We start from the raw sequence: 24,842 nt of genomic DNA, 5'->3' as shown, positions 1-24,842 counted from the left end.
CTTTTTTTTCCTTTTTAGGACATTCTCTGACAAATGCACTAGAAAACACACTATTTTATCCACCGCCTAGAATCACCTTGAAACTAAAAATGCCGAAATCAACACTGGGGGATTGCAAAAATAACTTGAAATCTGCTAACAAGCTCCTTTCTTCCGAAAACAATTCTACGGTATACAGCAAAAAGGGTATTCCATTATCTAAGGAGACTTTTGTTTCAAATATTAAATCCTACTCAAGATTTCAGCATGAAAATAGAATTAATGGCTTACTGAGTGGGTTTGCAAAGTCTAGGAATGAAGCAAAAGATTCTGGACCTGCCCACTCATCAGACTTCCATCATGGGCAGTCATCTGGGAAACCCTTAGCACTTCAAGCTGCATTGCATGGACAGTCTTCCATCGGGAATGGGAAAATTCAGCCGAACACTAAACTAGCCAAGTCAAATGGCTTAATGAACAGAGTTGGAGATGTCACTCAGAGGGATAGCTCCAGCCAAACCACATACGAGCAGCAGTCTGTGCTCTCTTCCCACTTAGCTAGCCAGAGCAGCTTCCGAAAATCCACAATAGAACACTTTAACCGGTCCTTCAAAGAAGCAACTAACAGTTTGGTGAGGACCACAGAAGATCTCAGGTGCTGTGAAAAGCCCTCAAGAAGGCTTTCACTGAGGGATCGTTCATGGGGCAAGCAAACGCTCGAATATCAAATGGGGAGTGCTCCCTACCAGGACAATGATGGGTATTGCCCCGATTTGGAACTCAGTGACTCTGAAGCTGAAAGTGATGAGAATAAAGGACAACTCAGATTGAGAAAAAGCAGCTCGGAGAGAGAGAGCCCAAGTCAAGACTTTAATAGAGATTGTCACAGTAGGAATAAAAGAAATTTGATTTCCCACAGTTCGGTACAAAGGTGATTAGAAATCCTGGACAGTGGGAGCAGTTCAGCCTTTGTATATCTAACACGCAAAACTAGGGAAATTTGCAGGTTATGCATTATGGTGCAGGGCCCATAAGTGAACAACAGAGGTGTTTTCCTCAACTGTGAAGTGGTTTGCCCTTTTAAGATTGTTAACTTTTTTTTCTCCCAAGGTCATTGTGCTCTAAGTAAAGGTTCTTTAAAGTAGCAGTTGCAGAAAAGGTTTTATCTATCTGCTTTTCTCTATAAAATGTTATGCATTGGCTTTTTACTGGCAAACAGTTATAGAAGGCCCTTCCATCTTTCTGTGAAAATCTGCAAGATGATCAGACAGTTCTAGCTGTAGCTGTGATACAGGCTCATTTCGTAAGAACACTTAAGCAATCTCTTAAATGTTTAAGCAACAACAGAGATGCCTGCGTATTTGAAATGGTTTCCTTAAGTGTTTTTCTGGATTGGGACATATATGACTACTAGATAGAAATCATGTTCTCAATGAGTTTTAGGACAGACAGTGTATGATCCTAAATCCTTGGAAGAAAGAACCATTTAAACTCTGGGCTTTGCTTTCAAGTAACAGGCATAGAATCAGAGTATATGTAATGGCTCCTCCTAGCCTGCTGAGGTAGGTTTACAAAGTCCATATTCAATGCTGCCAAACACACTGACCTCTAGATTTTTCCCTTCATAGTTTGCTCCTTCTAAAGGTTGCATTTCATTCACTGTAGTAGTTTGCTTTATTCTGTAAATACTCTTTAACTTCCAGTATTTTTGACTTTTTAAAAAATTCCTGTGTATATAATAGCTTGTTGTGGGTTGCACTTGTAAAATATTTTACCCAGATAGCCAATACAGGTGGCTGCTATGTGGATAATGTTTAATACTAGAAGTACTTAATCTCTTTAACATATTCAGGCAATCACCGGTGATGCCAAATTCTCCCTTGTTGACTCAGAAGGCTTTTTATTTTTCTTTTAAACTTGGTGCCCACCCCCCATCCCAACATACTACTTTTTTCAACTAGCAAAGACTTTGTCAGGTTTCTGACCCAAAAGGTTAAAAATCAGTGTATGTATACACATCTGCTTATTGGTTTCCAAGTTCACGTAGTCAAAAATGGTAAACTGAAATAATTTTTTAGGGGAGTATAAAGGCCACTTTATTCTTTTTTTTTTTTAAGAAAACAGTTTCTAACATGTTTAAAACAAATACAGTGGCCTCAAAGAATTACTCTTATTCATTATTCCACATCCTCGATTTTTAATTAGAATAAAACAGAACTGCAGTATCCAAAAATCATTTCATTAATAGACTCTTCATTCTTTGGCTTTGTTAATGAAATGCCATAATGCAAAGCAAATGTAATTTGCATTAATTTGAAATCTAATAATTAATGTGCAGCAAAAACAAGTGAGAGCCACATCTTTCTTGAAAGCCTTAACATTATTTCATTTATCTGAGAAGAATAAATTCTTGATGGCATTTATATCCTTCAGGAATCTGTAATTTGACCGTTCTATATGTTTTGCTTTAAGCATTCTTGAAAGATTGGTTTGTTTACTCCTTTTTGTATGTGTAGTTTTATGTTTTCAAAGAGATTTATTTTTAAGGCATTTCCTTTGGTGTAAATATGCAGTAGCTTTTTTAAAACAAATATCTGTTTTGTTTGTTGAGAAATGGTTGACTTAAGTTGTGAACCATTCAGAATGGTGCTGATAATGTTCACTTCTCTATACATTGGTTCTAGTTCTCTTTTTAATATATATTTATTGTTACTTCCTGGTCATGAAAGTAACAGAACTGAACTTGGGAACAACTCTTTCAGTGGCCAGGAAGAGAAAACATAATCATGGTTCATCCTCTCCAGTGGTATGACAATAATATAAAGGGTGGAAGAAGGTGCTTCAGCAACAGTCTTGCTGGTTTAAAGGTGATGACTCAATTATACCAGTTCAGGCAATAGTGTTTCTGATTTGTTAGTTTTACATGATTTTTAATAGATACGTGAAGGACCCTATGGCTGCATAGCTTTCAAGTATCTGTTTCCAAAGTATGTTTGCTAGTTTTTACAGTGTGTTCAGTGGCTAACTTTGAAGTATTACCTCTTAACCTAATTTGTTGTCTTGTTTTGCTTTATATTAAATATATATCTATAGATATATATATAGATATATATATATTCAATTTTTAAAAAATGGACTGTCTTTTTCAGACGTCCCCTTTTTACAGTACTTTTTTCATTAAATTATAAACTGCTAACCAAATCTTCTTCATTGTGATCTTTTGAGGACTAATATTTGTGGGAAAGTTGCAGAACAAATACATTGTTTGTTGGAGCTGTTTGAGTATTCTATCGCTGAAGGAGTTGTAAAATTCCTATATACAAAGCAAATAAGTCAATTCTGGTGCTATTCAGAACCTAGATTTTTTCATATATATTATTATACAGGACAGCCTACTTACAAGTGCAAGGACATGTTCCATGTAGGAGTTTGGTAATGTCTGAATTATATTTATAGGGCTGCAACAGGATTAAATGTATTTTAATTGGCTAATTTTACAAGTTTGATTAATCTGTTGATTTATTTTTATACAACACACACACATACCTCTTGTACCAAATCCTGTCTTACAAAAGGTGTATCTTCCTATATGATGGAAGAGGGGGGAATCCCCTTTAAGATAGTGCTTGTCATCTACAGTTTTATTAAACTGCATTAACTTTTTTAAACAGCCCAGTGAATCAGGCTACTTCTTACTTGATTGACCAATTAGAATATATAATCACTGAATATTTCAGCCATATATATTTGTTAATATTTTCTGGAACTGCTTTACTATCATAAAATACATCATTTTAGAAAAAATACAGCTTGCCTTTAGCCACTCAAGACAGCTTTTTATATTAAAGACACAATAAAGTTAATACATTATTTAACTCATTGAAACAGTAGCATAAGGCCTATCATATTAAATTGGTAAAACAGGAAATCAAAACATATTACAGGCTCAGTAAAATAAAAATTCTGTATTTGCATCCTAAAACGTGAGAGATGGAGCTGACTGAACCTCATTCAGGGAGATTGTTCTACAGTCTGGGTGCCTCTGCTGTCATAGCTTCACACACATCCAAAGCTCTGGTAATGTTCATTGTATACAAATACCACCAACCGACTCAATGTTTGGATTGTAAGCTAGTGTGTAATTGAATTGTAATTGGTGCAACAATCAAAAAAATCTGCATACAGAAATCTTACTGCTAAAGGAATACATGCATGGTTTGTTGCCAAATATTGTTTCAGAAGATTTCTTAGCTGATTTGCATTTTGGGTCATTTATCCTGAAATTTGGGATTGGTCTTAAAAACTACAGTCTTGTTTAAAATGAGGCAACTGTTTGCCAATGCCTTTGATCACAATAAGGGTCTAAGGACAGAGATTAGATAACTGGGAGACATACTGCATTTCAAAAACCCCAAAGTTTAAGGTATTTTTCCATGTAAACCCTAATGTTTGTCTTTTCCATGTAAACACATTCCCTGCAGGAAATGGCATGCATATTCAACTTTTTGGGGATGATCAAATGTTTATACAGGCACTAAAAAAGGTAAAGGTTTCCCCTTGACATTAAGTCCAATCATGCCTGACTCTAGGGGGCGGTGCTCATCTCCATTTCCTAGCAGAGGAAGCCAGAGTTTGTCTGCAGACAGTCTCCGTGTTCAGGCGGCTGGCATGACTAAACACCGAAGTGCATGGAATGCTGTTACCTGCCCACCGAAGGGGTACCTTTTTATCTACTTGCATTTGCATGGCAGGAGCCGGGATGGAGCAACGGGAACTCACCCTGTTTTGAACCGGTGACCTTTCGATCAACCAGCCCAGCAGCACAGCGGTTTAAACCACTGCGCCACCTGCAGTCCCATACAGGCACTATATGGGTACTATTGCATCCGTGTTGCACATATTTAAATATTCAACATGGCCAGGAGAACTATGAAATAGAAAAACAAATGGAACCTGTAAATGGAACAAATGGACCCTGTTGCGGCATGGATTTCATTGTCCCAGTAAATGAGTAGGGCCCTCCTCTGCAATACTACATTTTCCTCCCGCTTTGGGCTGGTGTTCTGTCGTTTCCCCATGCCTGCAACAGTCACTGTTCAGAAGCCACTGAACTTTCTCAGTCTTTGTGTGGTTTTGAGGCTTTTCACCCACTGCAGAGCTTTTACGTCTGCAAACCGTAGTGTTCCCCCTGTAGCCAGGCTTCTACTTCATAGGTGATGCTATTTCTGTTCCACAAGTGCAAGCCAAACAAATAGAGACCCCAAGCGTGTCCCTGTAATGAAATGATTCAGTATGTCCTCTTGTCCCTGGCTGAAAACAAATCTTGACAAAGCCAGAAGCTCTTACTGCTTCATTTTTAGTTAATTTTTGAATGTTTAAACATGCAGCCTATCTGCATGCAAACAAGTGGAGAAAGTGCCATTCTTGCTTTGCCTAGAGATGAGGTTTGAGGGGGCAGGGGGTAAATGAAATAATTTTACTTTTGCTTCAGCCTAAGATATACTGGGGAGATGTGGGGGGAAGGATAAATTTGGAATGCAAAGTACCTTAATTCACAATTGGCTTGAAGATATTAAACTGGGCTATGTCGCAGGGCTACTGAATGCCACTTTTTCAGCACAACTTTTCTTTCTGCGGTAGCTAAAACAATGGTGCACTGTGAGTGTAATACTCTCAAGGTCCGCTGCAATGTTATGAAAGCACTGGCTAATACTGCAAGGTTCTGTAAGTGCTCTCACATTCAGCTCAAGATGAACTAATACTTCTAGGCAACATTGTAGAATTGTTGCCAACCACTCAACATCTAGACATGTATTATTCATTGTGAACTACGGTGCAAGATTATCATAAACACAGCCGCAACTCCTTTCAACCTGAAATATCGCTATAATTAACTTTGCTTCTGGGATTTGCATGAGCAAAATATTCTTCTAAAATATTTCTCCCTTAAGTGCAAGAGCAGGAACTTTCTCTTTGCTGCTACATTGTAGGGGGATTGGATGGAGACACTAGTATCAAATCTGGGCTACTATTCAAGTCTTAGCTTTCCCAGGGGTTGTTTGAAACAGTTCTCACTTCTAAATGGAAAAAATAGCTTCTGAACAAGAAGATGGCTTCTCCCATGCAATAAGATGGAGCTTTATTCCTTTTAGATCTGTGACTCTTCACTTTTCCAGTCACTCAATTTCATCCTGACCTCTGTGATGCTGGTGCTGGGGTTTATTCCCCTGCAACGGCCCATATTCCGTTGGTGCTGAGCATACTCAGTCCTGTTTGGGCTGTTTTTGAGTGCTCTAATACCTTGTTGGCAAAATTGGAATTCTCTGGATCATTTCCTATTGGCCCAGAGAGTCATGCAGTAGTTTAATGTTAACAGCAAGAGTGAAAGGCAAATTTGCGCTTCTCATCTCCTTAATCTCACTCGCTGCTGTGTCAGGAGACCTTTGCACTGTGCAAAAAGCAGCACAAAAAGTATTCAGGCTTCCTTCTAGCAAACCTAGAAAGGCAGCTGCAGTGGACTGCTGTCATGCAAACAACAGAAAAGGCAGCAGCAAGGAATGTCATTTATCTTTAATGAGATCCCTCACCATCATTACTGGGAAGAATTCAGTAGTAGATAATCCTTGTACTTTTCTTTACAAACAAAGTACAAAGGCCTTGTGCAAACCTCAGTGGCCAGGAAAGCTATGGCTGAGTAATGAGGTTAAAGACAGCGGTACACTCAGACTGAGGCTCGAAGGACCGAGTTGGAATAATGTACTTAATTGTAGAAAATATTCTTACCCTGCCATAGGCTATGGACTGCAATAGTGAAAATATTAATACTTTGGGGAGCAAATTATTCCAGGCTGTGCTGATGATGCCCTGCAGAACATGTTACTTACCTCCCACAATAAGCTGTTTCAGCTCCTACCTACCAAAGACATTGCGACATGAATTTGAAAAAGAACATATTCTCTATCAAGGGATTTCAATATGTCAGGAAACAACATTTTGGAAATGTTCCCCTCCTGGTTTTCTACAAGAAGACTGTCGCAATTCTATCTTGAAGGCACTGTCACTCAGTGGTGGATGGGATTCCTGTTTCGAATGCTGAAGGTCTTGTGCTCACTCCCTGCCTGACGCACTGGAGAACGGCTGCCAAGTCAGTGTTGCCAGTCCTGGACTAGATGAAACTAATGATTCATGGCTTGTTTGAGCTTTGTAATATAAGCTGCAAAATTGTAACTTCGGCAGTACGTTGGAGTCCTTTGCTACATGTAGTTTAATTCCCATTCCCTGAGTTTACTATAAAAATCAATCATTAGCCCCCTTCCACCTTTGACTGACCCTTGGTGTCTGATCAGTTTGAAGTTAATTGCAATACATTAACTAGAGGGTTCAGAGTTCTAGGTGGTGTAGAGTTGATAAAGTTGTCTATAGCATCCTCCCGGCCTGTTCAGTGGGCTGGGAGTAAGCTGTGTATTAGAATGGTTCTACTCCAACATCCAGGGTAGAGTATAGCAATGAGAGACTTCTTTGTTGTAGATTCCATCTTTTCTCCCATGCTATAACATAGAATAAAGCCACTGGATGTATCCAATACATGGATGACAGCTGGCTATATCAACTGTATGGCCAAACTGGAAACGGGGCATGTGCGTGCATTCCCTCCTCGCAAGCATTGTGTATGCCCAGTTATTTCAGAAACCTTTGCAAGATGAATGCGAAGGTCTGCATCGGGGCTTATAAGTATTTCTGTCCAATATGATTATACAGGTCTTGTGACTATGAAATCTGCCTTACCGGATCATCATACTCAATATGCAAATTAACTAGGTGTGCAGCATGCTTTGGACTAGTACCTGGGGCTGGTCATATCCTGTTCTAGTTGAATGTGGATGGTAAGTCCTGCATTAAGGTTTATGTCTCCAGTCCAGATAGATCAGGTGAGGCTTTGCAAGTGCCAGAGGCAGTAATGGGCAGTATTTATGTATGGGCTAAGTAGGCTTCAGCCCAGGGTCTCATAATCTAAGGGGGCCTCAGCCTCCTGCCCAGATCAAACAACCATTTTATTTCATTTCTAACAGTATGTAGGCAAAAGATCATTTTCTAGACAAAAAAGTATAAAAATCCATGGTCAAAAAATGTTCCAAGATCAGTTGTTTGATAAACTGCAAATTACTTAATGATATAATTGATAAGTTTGCATCCAAAAAACTTTAAAAAAAACCCTATTATGACTTTGAATATAGTGTAATATTATAACATAGCTATGATTCCCCTATGAATATTCTGAATGAACATCTTCATTAATTTCATAACTTTAATTTGCGAAGTTATTAAAGGTTTTAAATTTATACACTATCTTTTAATCAATGCTAAAATTCCAGTAATGTTCTTTCACTGAGCAGATAAAGAAGAGAACAAAATTTTGTTTATCATGATCAGATGCTATTAAGTTTGGGCCTCCCAAGGTCTCCTAGCCCAAGGCCTCCAGTTGCTTTAGTCCAGGAATGGGAATGTATTGCAAAATTGAATAAACTGAAGTTAAATCCTGGTAAATTGGAGGCTCTGTAGATAAGTTGTTCCTAAATCTGAGAATTCATGGCCTTCCCTAGGTGGAATAGTACTCTCCCTGATGGAACACATGCAGCTTGGGAATGCCCCACAATCTGAAGCTTGATAGTAGAGGCCCAGGTGGAAAGGAGTGCTTATAGCGAGTTGCAGAACATTCCTAGACCAGGATAACTTGGCAATACTAGTTCATGATTCGGGATTGGGGGTTGGAGGCACTGCTTTACAATGGTTCCGCTCCTATCTCAACGGTCGATTCCAGAAGGTAGTGCTGGGGGACCATGTCTCTGCGTCATGGCAGCTATGCCATGGAGTACCACAGGGCTCCATTCTATCCCCTCTGCTATTTAACATCTATATGAAACCGCTGGGAGAGGTCATCAGGAGGTGTGGGCTGCGGAATCATCAGTACGCTGATGATACCCAGCTCTACCTCTCGTTTTCCACTAATCCAGGTGAGGCAGTGGCTGTGCTGAACCGGTGCTTGGCCGAGGTAATGCAATGGATGAGGGCCAATAAACTGAAACTCAACCCAGACAAGATGGAGGTCCTGTTGGTTGGCGGATCGGGCTTTGGAGAGGGTGGAGTTGACCTGGTCCTGAATGGTGCAACACTCCCTCTTAGGGATAAGGTCCGCAGCTTAGGAGTACTCCTCGACCCGGAGCTTTCTTTGGAAGCTCAGGTGACAGTGGTGGTGAGGAGCGCCTTCCTTCAGCTTCGGCTGATTAATCAGCTGCGCCCCTACCTGGAGTTCGACTGCCTGGCGACGGTGACACACGCGCTGGTGACTTCCCGCCTAGACTTCTGTAACGCGCTTTACGTGGGGCTTCCCCTGAAGACAGTCCGAACACTTCAATTGGTGCAAAATAGAGCTGCCAGGTTGCTGACAGGGACGGGGCGTTATGCTCACATGACTCCAGTCCTCTGTCAGCTTCACTGGCTGCCCATTGAAGCCCGGGCCCAATTCAAGGTGTTGATTATGACCTATAAAGCCCTAAACAGCTTGGGTCCGGGCTACCTGAACGAGCGCTTACGTCCATATATGCCCGACCGCCCTTTGAGATCTGCGGGAGAGTCCCTTCTCCGGGAACCCTCCATGAAAGAAATTAGGAGAGTAAGTACTCGGAGGAGGGCTTTCTCTGCGGTGGCGCCCAACCTATGGAATTCACTCCCCAAAGAGGTCCGCCTGGCACTGTCGTTACTGGTTTTTCGGCGCCAGGTAAAGACCTTTTTATTTAAACATCATTTTAATTGTTAAAATAAATGATCTGGCCAGGGCAACTTCTTCTTCCTTCTCTTTTCTCCTCCTATATTATTTATTTACTTATTTTATACTGATAATTTTAATTTTATATTATTATGTTTGTAACTCAATGTATTTTTTGTATTTTTGTATTTAATGGTAATTTATTATGTGCTATTGTATTTCAATGTATTCTATTGTGTTGTAAGCCGCCCCGAGGCTTCAGCAAGGGGCGGCATAGAAATGTAATAATAATAATAATAATAATAATAATAATAATAATAATAATAATTTCATAATTTCCCAAATGAGCTATAACAATGCTCTCTATGCAGGATTTCCCTTGAAGATGGTCTGGAAGCTGAAGCTGATGCATGTTGATGGGTGGACAGATATGAGCATATTGCTTATTTTAATTGCAGCCACAGCTAGCACATACAAATTCAAGTTAAAATACAAGGTATGTATAAATAACAAATAACAAAAAGCAACTTCAGTAACAATCTAGTAGTAGCAGCTAATGCTAAGAAAGCTGTGAGAAGGTTTAACCATCTGATTTCTAACAGAGTATGCTTGAGCACAGAATTTAGTTTTTTTGAGGATAACCCTGAGAGAGGAAGATTAAAACTTACTGATTCTAAATGGAAATGTTAGTATTGAGGGCAACAAAATAGAAATCGATGTCCATATAATATAAATAGTATAATAAAACATTTGACTGTTTTGAGTTTGCCAGAGTGACTAAAGGAGAAACATTCAGAATAGGGAGTTTGAGCATCTCCTTTCCAGGAGAGCTGATGCTAGAAGGTTAAAATGTGAGGCAAGCACTTTGCACCAGTTTTGAAATGTCTAGACTATCAGCCAACTGGGCTCAATTCCTGGTGCTAGTCACTGCTTTTAAACAGCCTTAAATGGCTCAGGATCCAGGTACTGCAAGGTCCTTTCCCCAGTACCACAGCAACCAGGATTTAAGATAGAACAGGGATGCTTTGCCTGTGATGTCCTCGAAGGATGTCCTCTCTGAGGCCATTGTGTCACTCCGGCATGACACTCATTTGTGTAAACTTTTGGGTGTACAGGCAAGTGTTTTGGATTCCCTTGTGTTTTGCTTGCATGTATGTCTCTGTCAACACCCGTTTAAAGTGGAGCCAGGTCTTTGACAGCGAGCTGTTGAGCCTCCTTTAATCCCAGAATGGATGTAATCAATACATGGAATGCAACAATAAAAAGGGCCACACTTCTGTACTTTCCTGAGCAGCAAGAGTCTTAAGGGAAAGTGTGATATAAGCAGCAAGCTGTGGACAGTATGGCAAAATGAAAAGTGGAGGCTCTCACTGTGAAAGTAGTGGGTTGCCACCAGATGCAAGCACACCCATTGTGGTCTGTGCACGTGTCAATGTATATATCTATGATACAGCGCAAAACCAGCAGGTTTCCTGTCCTGCTGCTTGTAGAGGTAGGTTTATTCCTTCATAAGAACGAAATATTTATTGGGTTGAAATAACACAGGCAGAGATAGGCAGGCAGGCAGGCAGGCTGGCAGCGCCTTTGTTGCTTCTGTGGTTGGATAACAGCAGCAGTTAATAATAAAGAAAGCAATGCTGGCCAACTGGAGACAACCTTCGCTCTCATGGCGCATAGCCTCTTTCCCTGCTTCTTTCCTTTTCCAAAATGTGATTCCTGACGCTCAAAACTTGTCCCGACCTCTCTTCCCGAAGGAACCTCGCCTTCCAGAATCCGGAGGGCCTTGCGCCCCCCGCCCGGCCCGTTTCCCCTGCCCCTCCGCCTTCCCGATCGCTGCGCGGCGAGCCTGGCCCGCAGTACGAGCGCCTTGCAGCCCAGGCCAACTGGCAGGCCCCGGCAAGTGCGCGCGGCGCACGGCGAGCCTGGCCCTCCCCCCGCGCAAAGCCAGCCGCGAGCAGGGCCGCCGCCAGGTCTCCAGATCAGGTACGTGTGTCCTGGTAAACGACCATCAAGGGACACCGCACTGCCGTCCTCGCCAGTACTAGGCTCCTGCAGGAGGGCTCTTCCCTGCGATCTGCAACTTTCCCGTAGAAATCGTGGGCCTGAATCCGGCCTCCCTCGCGCCTGGATCCCAGAGAAAGGGCTTCAAACGCTCCTTTCTTCCTGGAAGTCTTTCTCTTTCAGTCTTGCTTTACGCTCAGTTTTCATCTGCTTCCTCCCTGGCGCAGCGCCAGCAGAGTCGCCTCTCTTATAAACTCGACGGTGAGAGGAGGCGCATGGGAAGAATCCATCTTTTAACGCTCTGAGATTCCCTTAACTGCGTATACGGTCAATTAGCTAAAGGGTCTCCAATCCGCACACTGATTTATATGCATGCATGCATGCATGGCTAAGCTATAGGGATCCGTGGCCACCTTGCTACAAACAAACTTTGTTAGGTTGGGCAAAATATGCTGTGGCAACAATAATTCAGTTAATTAAAAACAAAGAGTCCTGTGACATGGTAAAGACTAGCACACTTATTCTGTTGCCAAGAGTCATGGACTGCAGCCCACTTCATCAGATGCAGCAGATGAAGTGAATAAAAGCTTCTGGCAGAACTTGTTAGTCTCTAAAATGCTTTTTGTTGCAACAGACTAACATTTGTTTACTAAAAAAATGATTAAGCCCCATATTTTCTGTCTAAAGTGAGTCTGTTGGAGCCATATTAAATATTAAAATAATAGTGGAATCCTGCGCATGTCTGTGAAGGAGTAAGTCCGACTGAGTGCAATGGGATTTTCTTCCAAGTACGTGTGTACTGGATTGCAGCCCAAATTAAACAAAGCTCCACTTTTACTGGTTGTTATACTAATAGTTTTCCTCTTAATATGTATCGTTTTAAAAGTTTCATTCCCTTGGACTTCTTGCTGTGCCAAAAATAAGCTACAAGGAAATATTTTTAGCATATATAATATTTTAGTTATATATATTTTGGCTACATGTGGCAGTTTCTTATTTATAACAGTGCACTTTTATTTTTAATCAACAAATTAGTCTTTGCATGATCTGCAGTATCCTAATTTCTTCTCCCTGCTCCTTATATGCTTTGCCTCCCATTCCCAGCAAAAATGCTGATTGGAGGACTTTTGAAGTTTGCTCTATCTATTAGTGCCCACACACAAAAAACCTTATTCAGCAGGAACTTGGTAATGTTTGACTGTTAAGATAATAGCTAGCAGCAAAGATTAGCCATTCCAGCTGCTATAAGTAAATGTGAGGACATTTCGGAAGTGCTAGCCTTCAGAAAAGCAGGAACACTTTAGAGACTTGATTGTGGCATAAATTTTTCAAGGCTGCAGTCTATGTCACTGGATATACTGACTGGAATTCTAGACTAGAGCCAGCTGAAAAAGGATTTCCCAAGCAAAACTATCTGATACTAAATTCTGTAGGAATAACTATTAATTGTTTATCTTCCTCCAGTTGCCAAACATATTGTTGTTTTTAACTAGTTGCTTTATTGAAATAACGTTTGTGTCTATATACTTAGGTTACTCATCTGTATCTGGACTAAAATCTTGAATTGCCATCCAACCAATATTAACCACCCTTGGAGGTTCAATCCTCTGTGTCATTTTGCCACTGAACTCAGCAGGAGGTAAGAGTTACACTTTCCACTGGATTGTATTGCTTATCATTTTAGAACTAGTGAAACTGAAGAAAACTAAAATGTTATTTCTTCTGCTGTTTTGTAAAATACCTAACTAAGCTGCCACATGTTATGCATTTAGGCATCTGTAGTTACAAGTCAAAAGTGCAGTAAAAATATTGCAGTTTCGTCTCACCACTTAATGTAGCCCACCCAGAGAGTATGGGATTAAGAGGGAAGGCTAAAAATCCAATAATTAAATAATAAATATTGGGAGGGTATTTTTGTTTGAGGTGCCAGGCAGCCATGATATAAATTATATTAGCTCAAGCAAGCCAGTTCACTCTCTCCTCTGGCTGGGAGGGGTTTGTCCCCTTTGATTTTGTTTGTTGTACTTCTGCATATTTTCCACATGTATAGTGATATATTCCTCTCAGTAGCCAGCTTTTGATTCCATTTCTATTGCCTTCACTACCTACTTTTGTGCTCAGAGGGAGCTCTTGTTATTTGGTAACACTATATAGGTCTGTTCACCGGTGATCCACCAAGATGAGTGAAACCTTCCAGCTGCATATTATAGCCTGCCTCCTGCTTGAACTCCTGGTTTTGTTGTCTTAGGAGATGTAGTGAATCTCTGGCAATTATGCATAATCAGTGGACTACCTTTGGTTCAGTAGGCATAGATACCCACTCCTGGTGTAAGTCATCTGAGCATTTTCAGACAGAATGCTTCAAATGCGACATTGCTTTTTCCATGTTTGGATTCAGATTCAAAATCTGCATAGGCTCTGATGTACATTTAGTTCAAAAGGACTCAGTCTGGCATTGGAGAGGTCCATAGGTGTGTTTGGAGCTATGTGAAAATGCCTTTATATCCAGTGTTTTGTCTTGGAAAATGGGATTTAGTATTGGAATTGGATTCCACATGCAAGCATTGCACAGTGCATCTCCCCATTCATGTGTCTGAGGAGCAAACACACTTTTACCCCGTGAGTAGTCCTCCCTCTGCTTGTGTTTTTTCTTCTCAGGCCTCATCTACACATGGACCAAATGCACTGGTTGAACTGAAATGGTCTTACAAGCCGTATACTCACACTGCAGGTGCAGATCATATCTTTTCAAAAAAATACTGTCCTACCTATGAAAGGCCCTACACTATGGTGGGAATGAAGCAGTGAGAGTCTAAGTGAAAAAAGCTTAATGCCGTATAAGTTCAGTGGTGGTACATGATTTTCAAGTCTTCTTTACATGTGAAAAAACCATCCCTGTGAACAATTAACCAGCACAATAAAGAATGAAATGGATATTTCCCCCCCTCCAATTTATATATGGTGGAAGCAGTCAAAAATGGGGACTCTACCTGAAGTCTGAAATGTTACCGTCCACACTTATTGGCTCAGGACCTTTACCACCTGATTTTCCTGTACATGAAAATGAAATCTTGGAAGAGCAAAGAAGTGACATGAGAACCAAAAGATATTTCAAATCATCATATTATGAGTAGTGATAGCAAACATTTTGGAGGCTGCTTTGTGCAGAAGTAAACAAAAAGTGCCAATATAATATATTTTGGTGATGATGTGCAGACATGTTGATGACAACAATTTATATGGTATATATTACAGCAACCTTTGTGCCTTCAAAATGGCTGTACTGTCTGGGGGAGTAATGCTGAAATAATTGTGTCCCTGTGATGAACAAAGAATTGAGTGTAGCTTGTGTTTCTTCGCCACTTTACATGTAGCCTCAAATGCCAAATGTGGTAGATCATATATCAGTCTAGTCAGTTCCAGCTCCAGGTTTTGGTGGAGTGGGGAAGCTTGAGCAGAGTGTGCTCTCACTTGGGTTTTAGCTTACATGAGGGGAAGAGGCTGTTCTGTCTCCTCACTCTTTTCATGTTTCACATGCTTGGGGCTGTGAAGGGGAACAGAGAGTGGCAGCAAGGAAGAGCAGGGCCACGAGGCTCCCTGAAAGAGCAGTGAGGTCCTGCAGGGCTGCAGACTTTTGCAGATGCCCAACCAAACTATGCCTGATGCCAGCCCTGTTTCTAGGAGAGCATTCTCCCCCCTGTTAAAAAGTCTGACAATTTATCTTCTAGGAAGCTCACAGGTGACGTAAGGGAACACTTATAATTTATCTTTGGCATCTGGTGGTGGGAGTTATATTGATATTGGACAAGGGGATTGCCATATTTTTCATAAATCTTTGACAATAGCTGGACCAATCCATATCAATTCCATTAATCCTTTCCATTAATTAATTATTTTGGTAAGTTGGTTATGAATTGGGCCTGTAAAAAGTCTCACTTTGCCTAAATTATGTGTTATAGAGCAGGGCATGTATTGTCATTTTGCACAGTTTTAAACTTTTCCCTTAGGTCACATCTGTGTCAGGAGTTTGCTTGTTTAATAGGTCAGATGTGCATCTGGCACCCATCCAACCCTACATCAGCCCGCAATGAGTCCACAGTTGTTGCGTTATTAGAAGAGCAAATGACCCTTTAATATCCATGAGATGTACTCCTATGTAGGTGTGTTTAGCATAGCCAAAATTAATTAGAGCATTGGACTAGGAACAGGAAGACCCAGATTAAATTCCCCGCTCAGCCATGAAGATCATGAGTAACTTTGGTCTAGTTATTCTCTGTCAGCCTGGGCTACTTCACAGAATTGTGAAGATAAAACACAGCATGAGGCTGTGGATAGAACTTTGTTAACCACATTTGGAAGAAGGGCAAGGTATACACAAAATGAAGTAAAAATAGATCAACAATAACTGCAAATTTCATTTATTGACACCCAATTTCATTTCAACTTAAATGAAGTGTGCTCTTTTTGTCTCTTTGTTTTCATTGGCTGCATTCCTTGATTGCTACAACTCCAAAGGCAATGTCATCCATAAAAGTTGAGTGTGTTGTGCAAAAGAATTGCAAGATTGGAGAATCACCCTTATGGGAAGAAAAGGAAAATTCACTTCTTTTTGTGGACATATCTGGTAAAAAGGTCCATCGATGGAATTCCCTTACTAAGGAAGTGCAAAGTGTTTCTGTGGGTAAGAAACATATTTCAAAAGTCTAATTTGGTTTGTGTTTGCTTTTGCATTCATAACAGAATATTTTTGATCTTAAAAATTAGGTGTTTGAAATTACTATTGTTAAATCTTTAGCAATTATTTGGAGGAAGACACTCATGTAGTTGTTGTTTTCCATCTGCTAGCTCTGTGTCACATGGCACAGAGGCTTCAGGGCTTCTTGATCTGAGGTAATATCATTCAACAAAAATCCCCCAAGAGGTATATGTATGCTAGTACTATGTTTTTTATACTATTGTTTCCCCTTGGAACATGCTTTCTAGATGCTCCCGTGAGCTCTGTAGCTCTTCGCAAATCTGGTGATTATGTTATTACCATGGGAACCCAATTTGCTGCTTTAAACTGGAAAACGAAGTCTGTTACCACCATTACTTACGTTGACAAGGATAAACCCAATAACCGATTCAACGATGGAAAAGTGGATCCTGTAGGAAGACTGGTTGCAGGTGGGTTGGTCATCACATACATTCTTGAGTATTTTTATTCTTAACAAATTAGTGATTTTGTAGATCACTGGTCAGCAGCTGTTAAGTCCTGTCCATGGCCCAGTCCATGGCTGGCCATGTTGTTACCTGTCGAGGGGAAAAGGGAAAAGGACTGGAATTCAGAGGTCCAACAAAATGTCGAACAGCTTCTATCCTAGCCTATACACAATAACTCTACCTTCTAACTGCAGAGGATATGCAGGATGCCACAGCTCTCTTGAGCACTGAAAAAGAGCAGCCTGAGAGAGAAACAAAAGTTCTTGTAGTGGCCCATCTCCCAGTCCCTGGAGCCACCGTTAACTCCAGGTGCCAGCCCGGAGTTCTTGAGGCCAATTCTGGCAGTTCTCACCTCCTTAACACAGGAGGGAGGATGATGTCTCTCAAAGGCCTTGGGCAGCAGATTCCCCCTGGGCTGGCACCTGGTACTTCCAGTATTTTTTCAGTTCCTAGATTAAAGCCTTCTGGAGCCTGGAAAGCTGGTTTATGTTACATACTCATATTGGTCCATCCAGCCCAAGACTTGGGACATAAAATGGCAGAGTCTCACCAGGGCCCTAGACAGATTCTTGTCTAGCACTACCTGATGGTGTTGGGGATCAAACTTGGTGCCTTTTGCATATGAAACATGCGCTCTGTCATGCTGAGCTATGGTCCCTCCCTTGGTTACAGCAGAGCTGATGGACTGGGCTGTGTCGTACCTTACTTTGCTTCCAGGTTTGAACAAGAAAGAGGGGGTAGGTGATGCAGAGGGATGGCTCAGCAGCTTTTGTGAACCCTGAAATTCTTTCACCATTTGTGCATCTTGGTATTCCAGTGGTGCAGCTAAGTAACTTAAAACCCTGTTCTTACCAGCAATATGGATTGTATCACTTGTGAACAACACAGCTAACATTTCTCTTCATCATTCCCCAACTGCTTTCCATGTTTTACAACTGCTTCTGTGTTCATGAACATGTTCTGGATGGCCATGGGGAACTGTAACTCAGGTTCTGTCAACCTAGTGAAGAATTTCTGCATTTTTTAAATTGCGTCTTAGGAAAGTTATGTTAGAACCTCTGTCCTTTGTTCAATAGGAGACCTACACTATTGTGATACCACATCTTTGGCATTCTATTGTCTTTGCATACCAATAACTTGTACTTCTTGTAGGTACAATGGCTGAGGAGATTCGGCCTGCAGTTTTAGAGAGGCAACAGGGATCCCTTTACACCATCTTCCCTGACCATTCTGTAATTAAACACTTTGATAAGGTGGACATCTCCAACGGTCTGGATTGGTCGCTGGATCACAGAACGTTCTTTTACATCGATAGCCTTTCCTACTGTGTGGATGCATTTGACTATGATCTTCAAACTGGAAAGATGTGTAAGGCTACCTTTCATATTTTGAGACCCTTAAAATTTATAAGACATTTATAGCTTTCTCACCACGTATTGATCAAACTTCTCATACCTACATATCGGCTATATACTAACACTTGTAACCGCATGTGTGTTATTTCTTGAAATAACTAAATTTTTAAAGGTTTTTTTTTTTTTTTTTTACTATATGTTAAAAGTGTTAGTCTGTCAATTACGTAGACATGAAGTAATAGCAAGCACAGTGGAATAGTTTGTTTTCATGCAGAAGAATGGGTAAATGTAGGAGAGAGTGGCATCTTACTTAAAGAAGAGTATTAGCCTTTCCTATAAAATATTTCTGAGGCCTTTACAGAGCAGGACATTTCTTTTTCTGTCTTGCTTTATGCCATGGACTCCATGGCAGTGTTCATAAAGTTTCCAGGTAGTCTCACATCCAAGTCACCAAGTTTTAGCAGGGCTTTTGAATCCCAATTCTTTGACCACCATAGAAAGGTTAAGTACTTTGCCTTTAAAGAGCAACTGCCTAGGGCTTTTACTTTCAGACTATGCCTAGTATATGATCAATTCGCACTGGTTAGGCCGGATCTGGAATACTGCATCCTCTTCTGGGAATCAGAAGATGCAGACAAACTGGAAAGCATTCAGAGGAGGGCAACAAGAATGATCCAGGAACTGGAAACAAAGCCCTGTGAGGAGAGATTGAAAAAATTGGACATGTTTAGAGAAGTCCTCTCTTGAGAAGAGAAGACTTGAGGAGAGATATGATAGCACTTTTGAAATACTTTTGAAATACTTGAAAGGTTGTCACACAGATGAGGATTAGGATTTCTTTCATTCCAGAGTGCAGGACACAGACTAATAGACCGAAATTACAGGAAGCCAGGTTCCAGGTGAACATCAGCAAGAACTTCCTGACTGTTACAACAGTACAACAGTGGAACCAGTTACCTTCTGGGCTCTCCTGCACTGGAGGCACTCAAGATGCAACTGGACAGTCATCTGAGTGGGATGCTAAAACTTGGATTCCTGCACTGAGCAGGAGGTTGGATCCAATGGCCTTCTGGCCGCTTCCAACTCTACTACTTTATAATTCTATAAGAATGGCTTGTGAAAAAATTAAGAGGAGAATGCAGAGAAAACTATGGAATATTTTCACATAGTGTTACTTAATTTGATCCTCCATGTAGGGTTAAAAGGGTTATGTAGTACAGGAATAGGTTCCTTAGTGCCACATTTATATGATAACATTTATATAATTGAGATATGCAACACAGACTAATATGAATGATAATCTGAGATAAAGATAAATTTCAGGTTTGGTTACAGAAATATCTTCTCTAGGAAATTAAATCTGGAAGGTATACTGAGTGTACCTGTTGTTGAGAAAATTAGTTCCTTGTATATTGAGCAAAACTTTACAGCAAAATCCCATGCATATTTCCACAGAAGTAAAATCTTCTGTATTCAATGATAAGTCCTTGCTGGTAGGTGTGTTTAGTATTGCAACCTTAGCTGTGTAAGTCAAAAGCAGTATAAAACTGTTTCCTAAGGTACAGTCTATCTGAAGTTAGGTAATTGTTTATAGGGGACATGTGTAAAACACACACACACACACACACACACACACACACACACACACTTTTCAGTTTGCTTGAAAATGCGTTTTGATGACCACAAGCATGTTTCTTGTTCTTGTCTGCATTTGTCCTCTCAGCTGAGGCCTGAGTGCCTTAGCGCAAAAACACATTTCATGTATGGGCCTATTAAGTAACACTTTGTAAGCATTTAACAGCAGTTGTAGCACTAAATATACCTATGTGGAAAGTCACTATCTATCATCCCAGGAGTAAGGTTTGACTCTGAATACAAACATTTCAGCATTTCATTTTACAATTTAAAATAGCAGTTTGCCTAAATCCTAACAGCCTCTTTTCAGATACCAATTCTAACATGCAGAATCTGTCAAGATGCTCCTTCATATGGGACTGACAACTAGTTAATGTTTAGCTGTTTAATCACCTGTCTTTAACTAATTTATGTATTTATTTGGAGTTTTAATTAACTAATTAACCAATCAGAGAGAAAAGACTGACTGCCAGGCATGGCTGGTGTGAGAGACAGTTGGTCCTTTAATATGGGATGGTCTGCCCTCTATAGAAGAGCAATGAGCTTTGTGTGGTTTTTTTTCCGCCAGGGGAATTCCTCCTGGGAATTTGAGAGCTCTTTTGTGCAATGGTGACCTGCATTTTCCAGCATTGTTAGCTCTTGGGACTTTCTCCAGACTGATAATTCAGCTAAGATTTGGGGAACTGAAGGATTATGGTTTTGTTCATCTTGTCATCAGCAGGAAGCTGTAATAGGGCCTTTGGCTTTGCTTTGTCAGGCATACTGCCAGCAGCTTGGTCCTGTAATTTAATAATTGAGCTGGACAAAACATAATGCAACATGGTATAGGGCATAATTCCATTGGGCCAATTATGCCAATTCGCCATTATGCTTCTATACCACCTTTTACTACTTCCCTTTAAATGCTGTTTTAAAGTCTTATTTGATGCTTTTAGATTGTGAACTGTGCTCCTCCCCTGTGCATTGCAGCTTTTGAATGGTCAGCCCATATCAGCTTCTGAGATGGAGAACACCTGTTGATGTGCAAAGCATTTAATGTGTGGTGTAGTACATGATTCGTGTCAACTTCTTTCTGCAGCCAACTGCAGGAATATGTACAAGTTAGAAAAGGAAGAGCATATCCCTGATGGGATGTGTATTGATGCAGAAGGGAAGCTCTGGGTGGCCTGTTACGATGGAGGAAGAGTGTTACGCATCGACCCTGAGACTGGTAAGCAGTTGCAAAGAGGGTGAATGAAAGAAACTTTGTTAAGGAGTCCTTGGGAATCGGGTCCTTGTGCCATTTCAAACATTTCCTTAAGACTTACTTGGATGCATGCTTTATTTAATACCCCAGTGGGTGCAATCCAACAATATTATTGTTCAAAGTGATTGTTATCAGAAACTGTCTAACTTTTTCGATGTGGATTGATATCCACAACAAACATGGCATTTTTCAGTTTCCAAGAGATGTGTATTTGCTCAGTGGTGGAGAGACCTGCACACACACTTGGACATTTTTCATTTAGCAAGTTATTTTCCTTAAACAAGAAAGTTTTTAAAAGCACACCGGATTAATATATGGCCCAATACACCACAAGGATTTGACCTGAAACTTTTGAGGGAAAACATAATTCTATGTTATGTAGAATTTTTTATTGGAGTACTGTAAAGACAATAGCATGTACTTTCTTACATAGTTTACATTTAAAGAAGGTATTGAAAAAGATCAGGTGGCAGATAGTGCAGAAGACTCCTTCCTAAGATCCTGGGAAGAATACACTGGGCTGGATGAGCAAAGAATCTGGTCTGATATAAGGCAGCTTGTGATGTTTCACATTGTAATTCGTCTCTTCCATATTGCCAGCAATCAGTGATCAAAGATCAACACACATTGCCAACAATTGCTAAGATTTGGTTTGTGTGGCATGGCAGCTCATTATGGATACAGTTGTGTCATGCAAACACAGGGTGGCTTGTTTCGGAGAAGCAAGCTACTCTGTCAAATCATGGCTTGTTGTAGAGGTTGTTGGGCCCATGATGTGTGAGTGTGTCTGAACCAGATATACCGATTCCATTGTACTTTCAGGGAAGAGCTGCTTAGTGTGGAAAAACCCCCTTTTGTCATGGAACTGGCATATTCAAAACACCCTCTTTTGCCTTGTTAACATGTTTGAAAAAGAAAGACTTACCTGGGGCAACTGTCAAAAGTCAATGCTTATGTAACTGAGGTGCCTTTCATTTTTCTGCTTTTCTGAGCACCTGGAGTCTTGGGAAGGCTGGAAAAGGCAGAGAACACCGACAGCTATAAAACGGAATCTTAAAACCTAAAAAATCTCATTGTAAAGTGGGTGTTCTACTTTTACTATTCTACAAGCAAAGGTCATCTTGTAGTTTTGCTTTCATTTGACCATCTGTTGAGCGCACTGTGACTGTTCCACAAACAACCTTCACTGTGAACTCCTTCACATTGTCAGTTGTGCACATTCAAGCCTAGTCTTTCTTAAAGGTGTACATTAACATTTAAATCATGGTGAATACTGGCAAGAGTACCCTGTTTGTTCTACCCATGCGTGTAGGGTTTTGTTTATTGCTTTTTAAAGAAATCTGCTGCTTTAAAAGTTGAGCACTTCTTTTTCCCAACTCTTGACATATATGCCTCTTATTTGTGTTGTTTTAAATATGTATGTATGTATGTTTGATTCCACTTCTATGATGCCCTATAACCCAAAGGTTCTCTGGGCAGCTTATAATGCTAGGAAAAAGTGATGAATGGCTATGAATTCAAATTGAAGATTATTTTACAGCAGCAAAGTTGCTTCTGAATCATTACTTTGGGATTCAATTTAGTGCTATAATTTTTGTAGGACTACCATGGAAATGTTAAACTGATAGACATTAGCCTTAAGAATTTGTATTTTAATAGGAAAACGAATCCAGACTGTGCAGCTGCCTGTTGATAAAACTACCTCCTGTAGTTTTGGTGGAAAAGATTATTCAGAGTTGTTTGTCACATCTGCTTGCCAAGGAATGGATGAGGCTGGCCTGTCACAGCAGCCCCAGGCTGGTGGCATTTTCAAGGTAATTAGAGCGTTTCCATGCATTTTAATGGGTGCTGTGTGTGCTCTGGCAGAGCGGTGTTTGGAACCAAATATAAAACACTTATTAATTTTCTCCTTCTGGGAAATATGAACAAAGTGCATTTAAAAATGTAAACATACAGACTAGTTACATCTGTGAAGCATTTTAATATAGGATAAAATATCACTGAAACCTTCTGTTTTTAAAAAATAACTTTTAAATGCTCATGATTTAACAAGACCAGAACTCCTACTGGATTTTTTTTTGCTTGTTTGCAGTTTTGTTTTAAGTGGGTTTGGACGAACAAAAGTAATTATCTTAACTTGGATACTAGTGCACATTTGGCTTTGAAAAAAAGGGGTTATCATGTTTATGTTCTTACCTTTTCAACAGATAACTGGACTTGGGGTGAAAGGAATCCCACCATATTTATATGCAGGTTAATCTTGAAGACGAGCATCAATATCAGGAAAGGCGAAACTGTGAAATGTGTAAGCATGGTTGGGAATCTATTGATCTTTCCTTGGAGACTATAGAGAGTTGGCCGATATGAAAAATAGAACTCAGCAACACTAATTTTTAAAAAGATTTGTATCTAGTCAAATTGGCAGTTTACTGGTACCAACTTGGGAAACGCATTTTCTAATTACTTTTCTTTCCTAATAAAGTTTGAAATATTTTGAAAGCTAGAACTTTGTAGCTAGCATACCCATCTTTGTCTTGATTTTCTTTCCAAAACATTTAACTGTAACATGACAGATGCAATGTTTTTTGGTAACTGATTGCTTTAACTTAATGATTTTGCTCAAGTTATTGAGATCTCAACTTTGGTTATGTAACATTTCAAAAAGTTTTCACGTACCTACTCTGAGCAAGGTAATTTATACATCTTAAAACAGAGATGCACCATTGTGGCCTTCCACTATTTCTACATAATCCTGTCTCTGCCACTGATTTCATGAACTAAGGAAGCAATAATATATTCTTGCCTTGTGCGTTGAGTTCATACTGTCTTTCCAAGATATCTGAAGTATCCACAAAATACTTCAACATCTAAATAGATAACCACAGACTCCCTCAGCTAAGCTTTTTTCCCCACAGTTAGTGCTGATCCTCCAGTTTCTCCTGGCCTAGTTTTCCTGTGCTCTCTCCAAGGTCAGCTTCCTCTGGAGTGCCCTCTGGGTGAATCTTTTCATCTCAGAGATTTTGAAAGGTCCCCTGTGTAGTGCTAAAAGTGCCTGGCATTCTGTTACTCTCTTAGCATTGTAACTGGAATTGGGAGGAGATCTAGTTTGGGCAAGAGTAACTTTGGACAAAAACTTTTACAAAGTGCCCCATGACATTCTGATCAGTGAACTGGTTAAAAGTGGGCTAGATGGAAGAACTATCAAGTGAACCCACAGCTAGCTACAGAATCAGACTCAAAAGCGCTTCTCAATGTTACCTCTCCCCTAGTTCGAGAGGGTGTCGAGTGGGTTACCACACTGCTCAGGCCTGGGATCAGTACTCTGCAGCATTTTTATTAATGACTTAGGCAAGGAGATGCAGGGTATGCTGATCAGATATTTGGGATAGCTGATACCTGGAAGACAGAAGCAAAATTGAAAGTGATCTTGTTAGGCTGGAGCACTGGGCTGAAAGCAACAGAAAGCAAAATGCTAAGATCTACCCCTAGAAAAAGAAAAACAAATGAAGTTACAGGATGGGGAATACTTGGCTCAACAGTACTACAAGTGGGAAGGAACTTTGAATTGTTAATCACAAGGTGAATCTGTGTCAACAAGGTATTAATATAAGTATTGGCTGGAAATCACATGAGGTGCTGGTTCCCCTCCATTTGGCACTAG

At 40.3% G+C, this 24,842-nt stretch overlaps 2 protein-coding genes across 6 annotated transcripts in view; both read left to right on the top strand.

The window, feature by feature from the left end:
• JADE3 (jade family PHD finger 3) overlaps positions 1–3,647 on the top strand; it is a 40,738-nt gene extending 37,091 nt beyond the window's left edge. For all 3 annotated transcript variants that reach the window (XM_044433058.1, XM_044433069.1, XM_044433074.1), the window contains one exon: positions 19–3,647. In XM_044433058.1, the coding sequence (XP_044288993.1) occupies positions 19–914 (896 nt within the window). In that variant the 3' untranslated portion in view covers positions 915–3,647. The remainder of the gene's footprint in view (positions 1–18) is intronic.
• Positions 3,648–10,173: 6,526 nt separating this feature from the next.
• LOC123033252 (regucalcin-like) lies at positions 10,174–23,684 on the top strand. 3 transcript variants are annotated; one of them, XM_044449785.1, is made up of 8 exons: positions 10,174–10,238; positions 13,275–13,382; positions 16,259–16,424; positions 16,727–16,909; positions 18,098–18,313; positions 21,014–21,145; positions 22,841–22,995; positions 23,389–23,684. In XM_044449785.1, the coding sequence occupies exons 3-8, from the start codon at positions 16,262–16,264 to the stop codon at positions 23,437–23,439; spliced, it is 900 nt and encodes a 299-aa protein (XP_044305720.1). In that variant the 5' UTR covers positions 10,174–10,238; positions 13,275–13,382; positions 16,259–16,261; the 3' UTR covers positions 23,440–23,684. The 3 variants fall into 3 exon arrangements, with proteins under 3 accessions (XP_044305720.1, XP_044305710.1, XP_044305702.1); XM_044449775.1 differs by lacking the exon at positions 10,174–10,238 and adding an exon at positions 11,193–11,234; XM_044449767.1 differs by lacking the exon at positions 10,174–10,238 and adding an exon at positions 11,641–11,725.
• Positions 23,685–24,842: the final 1,158 nt, after the last annotated feature.

This window comes from Varanus komodoensis, unplaced genomic scaffold (genome assembly GCF_004798865.1).
Source record: "Varanus komodoensis strain SLA01 unplaced genomic scaffold, ASM479886v1 scaffold1, whole genome shotgun sequence".
Taxonomy (NCBI): domain Eukaryota; kingdom Metazoa; phylum Chordata; class Lepidosauria; order Squamata; family Varanidae; genus Varanus; species Varanus komodoensis.
The sequence above is the reverse complement of the archived record's forward strand: the minus strand, read 5'-3'. Positions and strand labels throughout refer to the sequence as shown.